The 16341-nt window shown below is 47.0% G+C and overlaps 6 protein-coding genes and 1 pseudogene across 7 annotated transcripts in view; all 7 read left to right on the top strand.

Annotated features, from left to right (window-relative positions):
* The window catches only part of TEOVI_000347900 (50S ribosome-binding GTPase, putative), a gene marked incomplete at both ends in the record, with an annotated part of 2181 nt that extends 2108 nt beyond the window's left edge, over positions 1 to 73 (top strand). Inside the window, one exon of the mRNA XM_067226377.1 lies at positions 3 to 73. Coding sequence (XP_067082478.1) covers positions 3 to 73 — 71 coding nt within the window. The remainder of the gene's footprint in view (positions 1 to 2) is intronic.
* A 659-nt stretch (positions 74 to 732) lies between these two features.
* Positions 733 to 1371, top strand: TEOVI_000347800 (uncharacterized protein; the record flags this gene model as incomplete). Its single annotated transcript, XM_067226376.1, has 1 exon — positions 733 to 1371. The coding sequence occupies one exon, from the start codon at positions 733 to 735 to the stop codon at positions 1369 to 1371; it is 639 nt and encodes a 212-aa protein (XP_067082477.1).
* A 677-nt stretch (positions 1372 to 2048) lies between these two features.
* Positions 2049 to 3086, top strand: TEOVI_000347700 (adenosine kinase, putative; the record flags this gene model as incomplete). The annotated part of the gene is made up of 1 exon (XM_067226375.1): positions 2049 to 3086. The coding sequence occupies one exon, from the start codon at positions 2049 to 2051 to the stop codon at positions 3084 to 3086; it is 1038 nt and encodes a 345-aa protein (XP_067082476.1).
* A 1422-nt stretch (positions 3087 to 4508) lies between these two features.
* TEOVI_000347600:pseudogene lies at positions 4509 to 7970 on the top strand (annotated as a pseudogene). The gene has a single exon. A coding segment is annotated over exon 1 (3462 nt).
* An 826-nt stretch (positions 7971 to 8796) lies between these two features.
* TEOVI_000347500 (uncharacterized protein) lies at positions 8797 to 10962 on the top strand (the record flags this gene model as incomplete). Its single annotated transcript, XM_067226374.1, has 1 exon — positions 8797 to 10962. The coding sequence occupies one exon, from the start codon at positions 8797 to 8799 to the stop codon at positions 10960 to 10962; it is 2166 nt and encodes a 721-aa protein (XP_067082475.1).
* Positions 10963 to 11399: 437 nt separating this feature from the next.
* Positions 11400 to 13118, top strand: TEOVI_000347400 (N-terminal domain of unknown function (DUF4140)/Domain of unknown function (DUF4139), putative; the record flags this gene model as incomplete). Its single annotated transcript, XM_067226373.1, has 1 exon — positions 11400 to 13118. One exon carries the CDS (start codon positions 11400 to 11402, stop codon positions 13116 to 13118), a length of 1719 nt encoding a protein of 572 aa, XP_067082474.1.
* Positions 13119 to 14104: 986 nt separating this feature from the next.
* Positions 14105 to 16114, top strand: TEOVI_000347300 (Spc97 / Spc98 family, putative; the record flags this gene model as incomplete). The annotated part of the gene is made up of 1 exon (XM_067226372.1): positions 14105 to 16114. The coding sequence occupies one exon, from the start codon at positions 14105 to 14107 to the stop codon at positions 16112 to 16114; it is 2010 nt and encodes a 669-aa protein (XP_067082473.1).
* Positions 16115 to 16341: the final 227 nt, after the last annotated feature.

Here is a 16341-nt window from a genome sequence, read left to right as displayed (position 1 = left end):
CGTTCCCCGAGAAGCCCAGTTTCTCTCCTTGATGTTTTTTCACGTAAACACTTTGTTTAAAAATGTTATGTAACATAAAATATATGTTGGTTTTTATCTTTTTTCTTTTCGGTTTCTGGTAAGTAAAGTTTAATGGGAAATATGGCGTAAGCGATATCATATCACTTTGTCTGAGGGAAGAAAGAATGAGGTCATAAATGGCAGATGGTAACAGTGTAATATCTTGAGTTGCTATCTATATTACCTTGTTTGTTTAAAAAAGGAGTTTGAAAGTGATGATGCTGGTTGATTCACATCGTGTTTTTTTCACACTTTCTTTATTTCCTTTATCCTTCTTTTTTTTTCATAAAAAATGATTACATCCTATATTATGAGGGTTCAATATTATTGTTTCTACTTGTTGAGTTGTTTACGCTTGTATATCTACTCGTTTATTCCCAGGTGTGTACGCAGGCGGTGAGGAGGGTTGTAAGAAAACGGTAACGTAACAATTCTAACGGTTCCACATTTTTGCCTTTTTTTTTAAAGAATATATTAGGTCATGATGTTGTGCAGTTTTTGTTGAAGAGGGACATTTACTTTATCTTCGATTACTCTTTTGAAGCACTAACGATGTAATGACCTGCCTCGCATAACACTACACTGAGCAAACTTGCTCACGTGAAGAATAAACGAATTCTGTATTTTGATTGTGTCTGTGCCGTGGACGTAGTGAAAGGAACGTCGCGCGGGATGCTTTTCATGGTTTACACGTCGCAGAAGGTACGTAACGCCATCATTAACACAGACCGGTCGGATGAGTTTTGGAGGGAACAACTTGGTCGTGCGCTTGACCCACCCGGATCTGTGGAACAAGTTGGTGATCTTCGGCTCACGGAGTCGAGGAGCTATTTGTTTGAATGCTACCAGCGTAACCGAAAGCGGCCAAAGGCGGATATCTATTTCTGCGGACTTGGCTGGGTTGCGTTCTGTGTGAATGAGCCCGCAGATGTGGTACTGCGTGTGCGGACCTTACCGGGAGTAGTGCATGGTGTGCGCGAACCGTTGCGGTACAAGGACCTACTGGCATTTAAAGGGTGGCCGAAACTGCGGCGTCGTTTCACTTCTGCCGGTGTTCCTAATGACGAGGAGGATGATGACAACTCCATTGCCACCGTTGTACGACTGACTGCTGGAGGTGGTGCTTGTGGGTTATCCGCTGCACCTGTGTGCGGCTCACCGGAAGAAGATGTTGATGGTCCTGCAGTACGGGTTGTTCGCAAGTCGGTCTTGCCGAAACCCATTCCGGCGTCGTCCACTCCTTTCGACGGCGTTGTTGAGGAACTGAGCCTATCGGGACAAGCGGGAGGCGGTACGGGTGCGGGGATGTGAGTCTGGCGTGCTACCGTTTGTGCGGAGAACCGACCGACCTTTGTGGGTATAACACAATGCACTGATGTTTGATTCATCCTTTTTCATGTTGTCCCAACCGACTTACTTGTTCCGCTCCGTTCCGTTCTGTTGCGTTGTGCTGCTGATACTGCAATTTCTTTCTCGTCGCTTTTGTTGTCAATTTTCTTTATCGTGCTGCGGTGATCTGCAATGGAGGGGTATGCCGTCGCTGGGGATAGACGTTTGCATTTACATGGATAGTGTTTTCATAGCTGTTCTACCCCTGTTTCTGGAGACGCGGCATTGCTGTTGGCGTTACTTTATATGATTAGTTTTGGTTGTGTTCTGGGGGTGGATGTGCGATGGACGGGTGTGCTGTCTGTCACCGAAGGCCGATGCGTTTTGGTACGCCGTGACTGATGTTACTGTTATTTTTTTAAAGGTTGCGTTGAGTTTCTATCGCCTTGATGTGTGTTGTTAGTGTCTTTTATTTTTGTTGTGTCACTCTTATTTTGCTGATTACTGCTTTATAGTGTAGCAGTTGTCATTCTCGATATCCTTTCTCCTTGATCTACTTCATTACGTGTAATATTACCCTGGTGGGATAACTCTGCCCAAGGCCGATAGTTATAACGCTAACAAGAATCATCTACTTTCAGTCATCTAAAGGTTTGCAAATGTCATCCGCTCCTCTGAGGGTATACGTTCAGTGTAATCCATTACTTGACGTCTCGGCTCACGTGTCCGACGAATTTTTGGTCAAGTATGGTTTGGAGCGCGGCACGGCCATCTTGTTGTCTGAGCGCCAGAAAGGAATATTCGACGATATCGAGAAAATGCCCAATGTGCGGTATGTCCCTGGTGGATCTGGCTTGAACGTGGCGCGCGTTGCGCAGTGGATGCAGCAAGCGTATAAGGGGAAGTTTGTTACATATGTTGGCTGCATTGCAGATGATCGGTACGGCAAGGTTCTGAAGGAAGCTGCCGAGCATGAAGGAATTGTGATGGCTGTTGAGCATACGACGAAAGCAGGGAGTGGTGCGTGTGCAGTTTGTATCACCGGCAAGGAACGCACTCTTGTTGCTGATCTTGGTGCAGCAAATCACCTCTCCAGTGAGCATATGCGCTCCCCTGCTGTCGTGAGGGCGATGGATGAATCCAGAATTTTCTATTTCTCCGGTTTCACGTTGACAGTTGACGTTAATCACGTTCTTCAGGCGTGCAGAAAGGCTCGTGAGGTGGATGGACTTTTTATGATCAACTTATCGGCCCCTTTTATTATGCAATTCTTTTCCGCGCAACTTGGGGAGGTTCTGCCCTATACTGATATAATTGTGGCCAACCGACATGAGGCAAAGGAGTTTGCCAACATGATGAAGTGGGATACGGACTGTGTCGAGGAGATTGCAAGGCGAGCAGTATCTGAGGTTCCTTACACAGGCACAAAAGGTCGTGTTGTTGTGTTCACTCGTGATATTGAACCTACTGTAATTGCAACTAAGGATGGTGTGGAGACGGTTCCTGTACCTCAGTTAGATCAGGACAAAGTAATTGACATGAATGGTGCTGGGGATGCATTTATGGGTGGATTTTTGAGTGCTTATGCCGTTGGTAAGGATTTGCGGCGCTGTTGCGAAACTGGCCACTACACAGCACAAGAGGTTATCCAGCGTGACGGTTGCTCGTTCCCCGAGAAGCCCAGTTTCTCTCCTTGAGTTTTTTTGTTTTCGTTGTCGGTTGTTAATGCCAAATACGGTGGTTGATATGATTTCGATGGTGTGGTTGATGATTTTTTTTTAAAATTTAGTATAATTGTTTTTTTTTGTAAAGGATGGTCGATAATGTTTGTTGATGTTCTTTATCTTTTTCGTTGTTTCAATTTTTTTTTAACACACAGTTTTATATGCTGTATGGTGGTGTTTTTTTTTGTGTGTGTGTGTGTGTTTGTTTGTGTGAGGGGTGAAAGCAGGTAGATAAACTTGTCGTTAATACCCCTCTTGTTGTTGTGTTTATGTTATTTAATTTTTATTTGACTTAGTTCGCGTTGGTGTTGGTGTTTTTTGTTTCGTTGTTAATTCAGCTGTTTGGTGCTTATGAGGTTCTAATTGAAAAGGTGATATTGATGTGTTTATCACTATGTTATAGGATCAAAAGCAAATTCAATAATTTGTCTTTTGTACCACATTGGTGAACCTTCGCATCTATAATTCTTTTAATTTCTCTTTATTGCTTCCGTTGTATATCATTCTGTGTCTTTTTTACTTGGTTTTGATGAGTCGGTCTTCTGTCATAATATTTATTCCTTGTCTCTTCATTCTTTGAATTTGTAAACAATAATGATGGTAATGGGGATTATTTTTCTTTATCGTTGTCATCCCTATCAGCGTCCGTGTAGCCTTCTGTTTGTGCATTTTAATAAACATAGTTAATTTTGTTGTTACTATGTGGAGTTGAGTTTCGCATTATGTTGTAGATATTAGGTTTTTATAAGATCTCTGGGTCGTTTTGGAGCTGCTAGGGGATTGAACCGCAGTACGTGTGATGAGTAGCGACCCACTTCCGTTGCAAGTTTTTTTTTTTTGATGTGGGGGAATGGGAGGGAAGAGAGGTGCTTACCTTATTGCTTCTGATGCCGAGGTTTCACGTTATCGCTGACCAAGTGGTTGCCCTTTCCTAGGATGTGCGGATAATTTAAAGTTAATGTCGTGATATGAGATGCCAAAATGGTCAGGGCTTTCGGGGTGTGTTGCTAAATTTTTTTTGAGGTACTTGCATGTCTCGGGTTCCGATTCTCTTTTCTGGTTGTTGCAAAATCTATGTGATTACATCGGTTGGCCGCGGAGCTCTGTTTGCTTGTAGTTTCGAGGGGCCGCTGTTTTGGATTGAGGGGAGGGGATATTTTGTGGAACCTTCAGGCATTTCGAAAAGTGTGTTGTTGTGGTGTGCTGTATATTAGGTTGATATTATCTGTGCAATGAAAGGTTGAGGCAAAGGGCTACAGGAACTGTTCCTAGAATGCAGTCGGAATGTGTGCGATTTCAGCTAATATATATATATATATATAAGTAAGGGAGGGTAAGGAGTTTGTTCCGTTGCTTTCACAATCCTCTGCGTTGTTGGTATTAGGGGGTTACAACATGTGTTGTTGTTTTTTCCCTTTCACTAATTACCCGACTTTTCACCGTTGTGCAGGGGCTATAGGGTGGACAGTTCCGCTGGTTAGTTTTGCTGTTATATATGTGATACTTTTTAACGTACCTATTTTTAAACTTTTCTCCCCCTGCTTTCCTCCCTCCGAAGCGCATAGTGATTTTTTTTTTAAATATCTCTTCTCGTGGTTGAAAATGCATGGAAATTTTGTATTTACCGGCAAAAGCCGGCCCAACCGGCTCACCCTCTCTAACGATCGTCAACCCTCAAAAAACGTTATTTTGAACAATGCTCGCGCCCAGCGTGAGCAGCGGCAGAAAGAAAAGAGGGAGTGTCAGGCGGCGACGTGCATCCAGAGAAACACACGAGGGTTATTGGCACGCATGGCTCTTGCTGAACTGGCGCGTGCTGCACTAAAGGAAATTAAAGAGACACAGGATGCAGCTGCTGATGGTGGTACCTCTCCCGAAGCGGATGAACCGTTAGAACGCCTTTGTTGGCTGTACGAGTTTGTTCGTCGTGGAGTAGTTGGTTTGTTGGTTTGTAGCGTACAGTTACGCGAATGCTCACAAATTTTATTGAATCGGTTGAGTGCTGTTTTGCGTGGTGGTGCCTTGGAGGAGCAACTGTTAGGTTTCCCCCACGCAATTATGCTGTTAATGAAGTTGACACTGGAAGCATACTTAACACCTTCCTGTGATGAGGAAGCCGTAGTAGAACGAAGTAGGGAGCATTTGCAGCCACTAGCATCACTGTTTGCTGCTGCGAAGAAACTGGGTAACGGAGCCGACATACTTATCTGTGCACTTGATCTTGTCATTCGACACAATGCAACTCCCGATGAGGAAATTATTTCTGCACTGTATGGTTTGTATGCTACTCTGTCACCCGCTGCAGCTGCGAGTAGCGTGCAATCTACTGCTAGTCGTACGTTGCTAGCTTACGCCGTAGGCTCGACTTCCAATGTTTCTTATTATCTTTCCCCTACAACGTGTGCGCTGAGTGTTCTGTTAGGCACCGTGCGCAGGGATTGTTACCCACGGGTGAGTGAGGAAACGAACGCGATATTCTTGGAGGCCATTGTGGACGTTACCCTGAAAATTTTAGAATCAACGGCGAGCTCGCCGCCGTTGCAGATTCTTGGGAAATTGGTGAGAGTCCTACCGTACTTCCACCACGGTGCTGATGAAGATGCACAGAAGCAAGTTTTACGGCGGAAATGGCTCATTTGTCTTTCACGCGCGACTCTCCTATGCAGCTCCGAGGATGAACTTATTCGAGAGACGTTATCAGATTTTCACCATTCGCACACCGCCGCGCATCAGGAACATGCGGCCCACAAACACCTGTCAACATACCTATTTAGTACGGGGTATGGCCTCCGTTTGCTTGAGGAGGGTCTGCGAACGAGTCTCTCGGCACATAGCACGGATTCTTTCTCCGACGTTAACCTTCTGTGTTGCGTGTTTATTTGGCCTCTCTACAAATTTGCCACTGCCTCTGCGCGCCAACGACTTGAGGCAACCACCATCATTTCAAAGTTTGTTTATTCTTCAGGCCTTTTGCGGTGTCTGTGGGATGTGTACCGAAATTGTCACAGCAGCACCTTCGAAAGCACAGCTGGAATGAGCGCAGCGGAGCTGTTGGAGTGCGTGGCCACTGGGAAGCTGCTTGACCTTCCTTCACCCGTTGCCCCACCCACAGAACTGCTCAGCAAGTTGTCGCTGCCTCGTTCCACGCACGGCCTGTTTTACGATCCATACCCCGCTGTGTCGGTAACACTTTTTTGTCTGATGAGTTACTTTGTTGACGCAACAGGTTTCTTGGAAGGACTTGATCGCTGCGCGGTGATTGATCGTGCTGACACTCTGAAGCTTATTTTTGCACTCAAGGGGATTTTGTATCAGTCGTTCTTCCACGGTGTGTTGCCGTACAGCAAATGTGAAGTGGTGGCGCAGGGGGCCCTCACATTGTTTTTAAAGCTGCATGTCGTAGGTGAGGCTCAATCGTTTGTTCCGCACCCGTCGGTTTGGATAATTTGCCACGATCACCTACTTCTAAAGACGTTTAAAAGTATTGAGTGTGGCACATGGTCCGCTATTGTGTCAAATGAAGATGATGAGGATTGTACCGAGGATGACAATGAAGAGCGGGAAGATGGACATTGGGCACCAAGTTTGCGTGAAGGGAACCATGAGTCGTACGTTTCCCTTCCATGGTGGAACGGGAGTCTTTCGTGGCCACAGGAGGAACGTTGCATTCATGTTTTGCAGCGTATCCCCTTTACCGTTCCATTCGGAGCACGTGTCACCTTGTTAACATCCTTTCTCTCTAGCCACGTGGAACGCAGCCGTCCCACCACGTGGGGACACTTTGTGGTGCGTCGCGGTTGCACTTTTGCCGACGCTTTTGACCGCTTTGCTGATAACCCCGGTAGTAGTGATATGTATTATGTCCGTTTCCGTGCGGCAAATGATTTGATGGAAGAGGGTTACGGCGACGGCGTCTACCGCGAATTTCTACTGTCCCTCTGCAAGGAGGGTTTTGCGGCGGAGCATGGGCTCTTTTGCTTGACGGATGCTGGATACGTTTATCCAAATCCTTTCAGCTGGGAGGTGACTGGTGATCGGGATCATCTCAAGCGTATCAAGTTTCTTGGTGCTATGGTAGGCCGAGGATTGCGTGATGGTGTTTTGCAAGATATTCCATTTGCTCTACATTTCCGTAATGCTATTCTGGGGCGCAGCAACTCCATCAATAACCTAAGGAGCTTTGATAGTCAACTTTACCGTCACCTTGTTTCTCTTATGAGTTTGAGCGAGGAAGAAATTGAAAACCTTGAGCTCAACTTCACGTACACCGTGGAGGCCCTTGATCGGGTGCACGAAGTGGAGCTTCTACACGGTGGTCGCAACATTGCTGTCACTCGCCGCAACTGTTTGAATTATATTCACTTGATTGCAGACTTCAGACTTAATCGTGAAACAGCCAAGCAAACACGGGCATTTCGGAGTGGTCTGGAAAGTATCGTCCACCGAAGTTGGTTACGACTCTTTGATAGTAATGAGGTCATGAAGTTGTTCGGTGGTGATGTAGAGTGTAACATTGATGTGGAAGATTGGAAACAGCACACTCAATACCACGTTCCTGACGACGCCACTAGCAAACCCGTACAAGTGTTCTGGGAGGTAGTGCAGTCTCTGCCGTTGGAACAGCAGAGGAAGCTTCTAAAGTTTTCCACTTCAATGAACCGCCCTCCGCTGCTTGGTTTCAAATTTCTCAACCCACCTTTCAAAATTCATGTCCTGTGGAATGAGGCAGAAGAGCGATTGCCATCTGCATCAACGTGTTTCTGCACTCTAAAGCTTCCACCGTACCAGACGTTCGGGGTAGCGCAGCAAAAGATAACAGCTGCAATTGAAGAGACGGATGACTTCGGTCTCAGTTGAGCGGATTGTTTCCCTCTTCGTTATCGTACACCTGAAAATATTGTGAAAGGGATGTCGAAATGACTGTTCCACACACAGGGGAGATGAAGTGGTTTCTGGCAGAGTAGTTTGTGCCTGTGTGTATGTATGTTGAGATAGATCGCTGCGATAACGGATGTGATCCTATTCTCGCTTAATACTCCTCCTTCCTTGTGTTTAAGGAAGAAATTAAAACCAGGGAGTTGAGGGAAGTTCCTTCCCTCACCCCAAAGCGCTTTCCCCTGGTTTTTTTTCTTTCAGAAGTTGTGCTTTGGTGTGCCAACGTATCGCTTGTGGTGTGCGTGTATCTCGCGTGCTCGTATATGTGCGTTCATGCGCTACTGCATACCCAATTTTTTTTTCGACGAACCTCCATCGTCATTCGTCACTTTTGGCCTGCGCTGCAACCTTTTTTGAAAGAGAAAGTAATTAGTTGATGTATGTTTGATGGTGCTTATTACTTCAGTGTGCGCTCACAACCTTTTTTTTGGGGGGGGGGGTGAATGACGCCCTTTTGCCGTTGGGCACGTTTCACTTCCCCTTCAGATATTTCCTGGTCATTGCCCTTCCCTCTTCCCCAAATGTCTCTCCTTTTGTGTCTTTCTTATAAGTATTGCTGTTGTCTTCACTGCATCCCACTCTTTTCGTTGTTGCTTTTTGTTTTTCCATTTTATTTCACACGCAAGGAGAGGGGAAAGGGGGGGCCTTTCTTCTTGTGGTTTAGACCTAGACCTGTATTATTACTTCTCTCCCACTTCATATTCGTCGTGGTACATTATTGCTACTGCCGTTGTAATTTTCCTTGTGAATGCTTAGCATCACACGGTGCATTCGGGGCTCGTTTATACTCAATGCACGCGTTGTCCCGGATTGGTGGCAGCCGTTTCATCGTGAGGAGCGGCATCGTACCGCTGTGGCTCGTATAGCGCATCTCCGCTCATCCACAGCCGACGGCGCTGCGGTCACCCGTGAGTCTGAGAGGGAAGCAGTACCCATCACGCTGCAAGAAGCGAACGAACTCGTTGACACATATACACGTAACCATAATGCAGAGGATCTCAGTTTGGTCCTTCAACACATCCGGGAAACACTACAAGAGTCGCTTGATAGTTTTCACTACCAATCACTCTTCCGCGTGTTTAACTACACACGGGATAAGGACAACGTCGAGCAGTTGCTCCTTATGATGGTGCAGCGCGGTGAAGTCGATGCTGCCGTGTTTGCGCGTATCATTGACACATTTCACTGTCTGAGCCCCGTTAATGTCCTCAGTAGTATTCTTCGCGTGTTTGCGGCAGCACAAGATGCGTTAGGTAACGAGATATGTGGTGCGGATGGTTGTCCACTGCTCACATCTGTACTCCACCATGTGGCTAATAGCAGCGACTACCCACCCACTGCATCCCTACTTGTGGTGGTGTGGATGCGCGCGTTAGGCGTGCAGCTCTGTGACTGGGACTACGTGCACATTTTTGCCGTACTTCTTTCGCATGCAGATGCGTTTCCGCGGGTACGGAGTACAATAGCGGTGTTTAATGACTTCCCTCGCGGTGAGGTCAGCCCACAGGCACTATTTCAGCGCCTGGAGGACCGCGGGGAACTGTCGCCAGCTTCTGGGCCGTTGAGTCTTCTTGTGGAGGCCATGCGTTCCTCGCTTCAGTTAGCTGGGGTGCCCCTGGAGACGCCTGTGAAAACTTGTGTGGTAAACACAAGAACGGCGGGTCTCTCCGCGATAATTGAGTTCGTTGTGGATGATATGGCATCCGCGGCGGCTGAGGGGAAACTTATGGGCAATCTGCTTCATTGTTACCATGCACTTGCCTTGCTACAAAGCACGCTAAGAAATAATACAGCTGCTGTGGAAACTCTGCACCGTGTTGCTCGTGAGGTGAAACGTCGGGAGTCCACACTCGAAAAGGGGACCGATCATGCTTCACTGGCGGCAAGTAGTGAATGCGTTCATCATCATTATCTTATCGATATGGGAACACTGCTGCAACGTGTAAGTGCCCATACTTTGCAGGGAGTCCGTGTAGACTATGCCAAATCAGCGCAAAGTGCAAGTTCTGATGTTTCACAGAATGACATTGTGGCGGCGGAGAGTTATGCCATAGTGTTTGTGCGGAGCAACGATGAGGCGAGGGAAGCACTGCGTCAAGTAACTGAGAGTGTTGATCTCACACATCATCGAACACGGCTCCAAACGAAGCTCATGTTTCGCCGCTTTGTGGAACTTTGTGCGCGGCACCCCAAAAAAAATTGTAAGATGACCCCCACAGGTCTTGAAGAGCGACGGAAGTGGGGTCGGTATTTGGACGCACGTGACACTTCTCTGGCTCTCTTTGGTTCAGCCAAGCAGGCACGTGATTCGATGAAGCATCTCTTTTATAACGACAACAAGATGCCAGAGCTCCGTAGCCCGGCAATAATTGAGAGAGACATGAATGATACGGCAGCCTTATTCAAATGGAAGCGCGCACCCACTGTCGCGTCACTGCGCCAACGTACATCAGTTCCTCATGTCCAATGCTCATCGCATGCTGTGCCGCGTCACCTTTGGGATCCCAATGTCTATAACCCCTATCCGCACGTTATGCTTTCTATTAGCCCTATGGAAGAAGAGCGCATCACTGATGATATTTTCCAAGAACTGTGGCGTGTCCTAATGAACCCTTCTCTCGTTGGGACGGACCAGTGGTATTTGCGGGATGCAGAAATGTATTTGTTGCTGATGCGTTGTCTTATTCACCGCCTTGACTGGGAAGCCGCTGCCCACCTCACTATCAAAACTATGGAGAGTCTCACTTATACATACATGATGGACCATGAGGTAACGCTTATGTTCAAGGAGATTGGGGATCCTGCGGGTTGCTTGGCTTTCAAAGTTGCAACAAAGTTATTTGACGGGCGTATTCTTAAGGATGGACAGAGCAAACGCGAAAAATTCCACCAGGAACAGTTTGGTGAATTGTGAGGTTGTGTGATTTGCTCGCTCTGTGCTGTGCTGTGCTTTGGGTGGAAGTAATACAATGGTGAGCGATTTAAAGGAGTGCGCTTGGGCGCTATTGTTCGGTGTACTGAACTGTTTTGTTGAATTTCCTCGTTATCAGATACGACAAGGATTGGAGGATGGACGCTGAGGGAGCGAATCAAAAAAAAAACAAAACAAAGATTCTCTCTTACGTGGAGAAGGACGCCTTGCGGTGTCTGATTCTTGCGGCTACTCATGCGTTTTAATGTGGGTAGAGCTACGAGCAACCCAAAGGTCTTCATTCTTCACCTTTTCCGCGTGTATTCATGTTTTTTCTCTTTTGCACTTGTGTTGGACGAAACGCCGTGCAAAGTAAATAAGTGAAGTGGACGGCCGTACACGTATCTAAGCAAATAAATTGATCACACCCAAATACAGCCATGTCCTCTGTGTCAAGTGATCACATTGAGCTAATTCCTTCACTGAAAGGAGTGACGGTCTTTAGCGATCGTGCGCAACTTGCATTCGTTGCAAGCACCGCACTCGAATGCGGTACACATATAATCCACCTTCGGCCAGAAGGCAATTGGGAGGATATGATTACCAACACATTGCTGGTAAAAGTCCAAGACGGATCAAACCGCCACGTTGCGGTCCACGACGTTCGACTCAAACACACAGACCTAACGGAGGAAGTGCGAGAGGGGGTGAGAGTACTTAAGGATTCGATCGATGAGTTGCAGGGGAAGATTGACGCAGTCACCGACAAGAAAAAGGTTCAAAGCGCCGTTGAAGCAGCTGTTGAGAAGATTGAGAAAAAACTCATGATTATGGGCGAGCGGGATTGCCCATCGCGTGCTCATAAACAGTTAACAGATACGACGGCGATCACGTTATTTCTCTCTCAACCATCATCGTGGATGGAGCTCATTTGTTTCATAAGCGGCCGCAAAAGACACGTTAGGGAGTGTTTGCTGGAGTTGAAGGATGAAGAGACGAAGCTTCAGGCGAGCTTGTCAAAACTCCAGGAAGAACTAGGAGAGATGCAACGTGGAAAGCGAAGGCAGCGCCGCAACACAACTGTTGAGGTAACGTTAACGGTTCGTGAGCAACCCACCGAACTGAAACTTAACGTTAGTTTTGTTGTTACAGGAGCATCTTGGAAGCCATTATATGACATGCGTGTGAGCTCGAGTGCTTCAACTATGGATCTTACGTACTACGCGCAGGTGCAGCAGCGTACGCCCATAGATTGGAATAAGGTTCAACTGAAGGTGAGTACGGCGGCACCCCATTTCGGAACTCAGCCGCCCAAATTGGCAACGTGGAGGATTAGTCTCAAACCGCCTATTGCCAACTTGAAACCGCGTCTTCTAGCAATGAATTTGAGGGGGATGCCCATGCCGTGTGCTGCGAGGGCCGTGGACACGACTGATTGCAACGCCGCCCCCAGAGAGGCGAGGGTGAAGCAAGCCATCGTCTCTTCCTCGTCACCCTTCTCAGGTGCCATCAGTTCATTCCATGTTCTTGGTCTTACCACAGTAAGAAATAACAACCGATTGGTAAAGGTTGCCATTGCGAAGCAGACATTTCCGGTCGAGTTGGAGTATCACGCAGTGCCGAAGAGCGATAAAAGGGTGTTTCGAACTGCAAAGGCAAAAAACACAAGTCCATACATATTCCTTCCGGGGAAAAGTCACATTTTTGTTGATAGCACATTTATGTGTGGTTCGAGGTTGGATTTGGTACCGGCTGGGGCGGATTTCAGCGCTTCCCTTGGCGCCGACGAGAGAGTGGAGGTTGTGCGTAAGGAGGTCAAGCGTACTCGTTCCATAGTAACGAGAGTTGTGCGCTCCCCACTCGTGCGTATGGACCACGTATATGAATTTTCCGTGAAGGGAACAGTACAGAGGGAAACTACGCTGCTGGTGCGTGACCAATGTCCCCTGTCACCTGATGATGAGGTGAAGGTGTGTGTTGTGGAGCCTAGTTCCAAGGCATTAAAGGGGAGATTAACTGCCGACGGCATGAAATGTGCCATGGACCAGATGGGGATGATAGAATGGAAATTGAAACTTTCACCTGGGGCGAATAATCACGTATTTCGGTACGCGTTCCAGGTGGAGCACCCTGAGAGGTTGACTGTTCGAGGCGTGTGATCGGGAAATATATATATATATATATATCCATTTGTTGATCTGTCCCTGCCATCAGAAGGTCTTGACTTAGTGTTTCTTTTTTTTTTTTTTACAACTATCACTACGATTATTGCCGATATTACTATCTTCATCTGTTTGGAAGCATACGAAAAATACTTTCTGTTATTGTGCGCGGAATATTCGTCACATCGTGAAAAATGTAAACTGAACAAAAAGGAAAAGGGGGTTAAGGAAGAGCTTTGTAAAGGTATTTCTACGACATATACCTTGTTATTGTTATCGTTGTTGCTTTAATATATTTTTTGAATCAGTGCTCTACCTGTGGACGTGTGCATGTACCAGTTCCTCCCCATTTTCATATATATGTGCTTTTACATATGCATAGGTATGTTCTTTATGTGTTAATATGACTGTGAGCGGCGAGTGTGGTCAGACGTTTTTTTTTTTGGAGGGGGGAAATATGATCTCTAGAAGAGAAATTGTTTTATTTAACATATAAAAATGGTGTGTGTGCATGCAATATATAGTTAACAACTTTATCTCCATACTGCTTCCTTTATTTTTTTTCTCGTTCGTGTAGCGTCCGTTCTCTTTTTTGTTCTCATATATTGTTGCCTTCTGCCTTGGGCTCTGTCCCCTCCTTTTAGAAACTGCTTGGTACTTTACTCTGCGTGTTGATATATTGTCTTTTCTTCCCTCTCTTTTCGACAATGTTGTTCCTTTCCTTTTTTGTTTTCTTCCATGCACATGGGTACAAATACTATCCTGCCTATGCTGAGCCCTGGCTGCGGATTAAGGAGACGAAACCTCCTCCCCACTCCAGCAAGTTTCACAACTCACACTTGCATCACTTGCTTCTCTCCTAGCGGCCAACATTTCCAACTTTTAACCGGTAGTGCGCTTTGAATTGAGTCACACGACAAGCAAAAATTTTCCATAGAAGGTGGAACAGGAAGAGAAATATAAGGTTACAAAGAATAGTGACCATGGAAGAACTGCAGTGCGCTCTTCTCGGGTTTCACTCCGCGTCGTTACCCTTCGAGATATTGAAGGATTCTCCGTGTGATGCCGGAGTTACTGGCACTTTCTCGCAGCTCCACCCATCCGAGCGGTCGTTGGTCGGGGAGGTGTTGCCACTCGGGGAGATGTGTCAAACGTTACGGGCTCTTGCTACTGACTTTGCTGTTGGACGCACAGATGGGCTCTACATTTCAGCTATTGCATCCGCTGTCGTGCAAATACTGCGTAGTTACGAGGAATCCGTCCGAGCTGCTGTAACGCCGTCCTCGGTTGTGTCTCTCCGACCCACGTACTTTCTCGCTTTTTCACTTATCATGGAGATGGTTCAGCAGCAAAAGAATGCAGATCTTCTCCTTGTAACAATACAGTCGTTCCTTTCTAATCGGGAGATCCCCCAGAAGTTTAGGCTGTGGATGGGCGAGGCTGTGTGGATGTCTCTCCTTTATACCATTGGACACTATGTTGCTCATGGTGTTGTGCTCCATGGCCGCCGTGACTTCTTTATTTCTGTGAAGTCAAAGGGAGGAAAGGAGGACCACACACTGCATAGTGATCTCCTTCCTCATGGCATACCCATGGAACTTGGCTTACTGATACTCTCAGTGGGAAAAGAGCGGCGGGTTCTGCTCAGTGACGCTGAGAGTCACGGCAAGGAATATCTTGAGCAGCTTGCGTTGGGTGCGCAGGATGAGGCAGCGGATGCGGTGTTTAGGGCTATTTACCACCCATCGCTGTGTGTGAATGGTTTCCTCGTAGTGGATGAGCTGGAGACACGTGTTGAGGAAACGCATGCACTGTGGTCAAAGGCCTTGTGGCTTAAAGTTAGTAAACAGGTTGACCTGCGGAAACACATAGATGCGATGCGGGCGATGTTCTTGTGTCATCGCGGGGACTTTTGGCATACGTTTGTGGAGACCGCTTTTTCAACTTTTGTGGATGATACCATTTCACGATCGACGGTAACGGAGGCGGTGGTCAACCGGACTGCTGCGGATGCATTTGCATATGCACTGGAAATGTCAGGTTTAGGGGGTGTGCGCGTGTTTGAGCGCTTCAGCACATTTGTGCGGCTCCCAATTGAGGCAGAGGAGGGTGAAGGAAGCGGGACTTTGCGCTCCATTGAGGATACGGCTCGAGCAATTCTGAGCTGCATGCGTGGTTTAGGGCTTCATTACGTTCCCCCGCGAGGTTTGCAACTTGTTGTGTCACCCAAGGCTATGGAGTACTATCAGCGTATCTTTTCATTTCATATTGTGAGGCGCTTTTCACTACACGCACTTCATTCTGTTAGGGGTCTCTTTTCTGAGGCACTGCTAACGAACAAGAACCCGTCGCCGGAGCTCCGCCGTGCCTTTGCAATAATGCAATTGTTGTTATTTCTCCAAACCACATTGGGTTACTATCTCCAGGTGGATGTGATAGTGCTAAGAAATGCTGAACTTGACAAGGCAATGGCAAAGTGTAAGAGCGTGCAAGATGCAAAGAGGTGTTTAGATCGCTACGTATGGCATATTACCGAAGGCTCTTTTATTGCTGAAGGGTCTAATGCACTTTTTTCAGCGTGCGAGGCTCTTTTCCAGTGTTCGTTTGCCCTCTATGTGCTTTGCAAGCGTTACAGGCTAGTTTCGTGGGCTGTTGAAGGCTCACGGATTCCGATAGAAGTGTTGGCTGCACTTGCAGCTTTGGAGACTCGTGTGCATCAGGAAATTATTGCCGCGTTTACGGGGCACCTTTCGGGATCTTCAACACGTGGGAACGAGCGGGCTCTGTGGGCTCGCCTGGACTTTAACCGATTCCTCTCCGCGGGGTTGTATGGTGGACCTTCTACTGTATTTCAGCAACCCCAGCGGCCTGTGCCCAGTAGAAGTTTATCAAGTTCCTTAAAAAGTTTGCGGGGCCCCACGCAGAGCCGACTCCGCGGGGAGCGAACGACAAAAGGAACCAGTTCCCCCACACCGAAAGCAGGGCACCGGTAGGTAATATTCGGGTGGTTCTGGTGACCACGAAATTTGACATAGTTCCCCGATTATCCTTTCATATTTCTCGATCGCTTGTTTCTATACTTCACGAAATGCTATGTTTCCTTCGCTGTACTCAAGAAAAGTGAGGAGGCGAAGGCAAGTATGGTTTTGTGAACATAACCCTCTTGTAACTGCTTGTAAATGTGTTCTTTATCGCTTTACACGGCTCTTTTTTTTTTTCG

Source organism: Trypanosoma equiperdum (assembly GCF_001457755.1).
Source record: "Trypanosoma equiperdum strain OVI genome assembly, contig: ctg_753, whole genome shotgun sequence".
Lineage (NCBI taxonomy): Eukaryota > Euglenozoa > Kinetoplastea > Trypanosomatida > Trypanosomatidae > Trypanosoma > Trypanosoma equiperdum.
The sequence above is the reverse complement of the archived record's forward strand: the minus strand, read 5'-3'. Positions and strand labels throughout refer to the sequence as shown.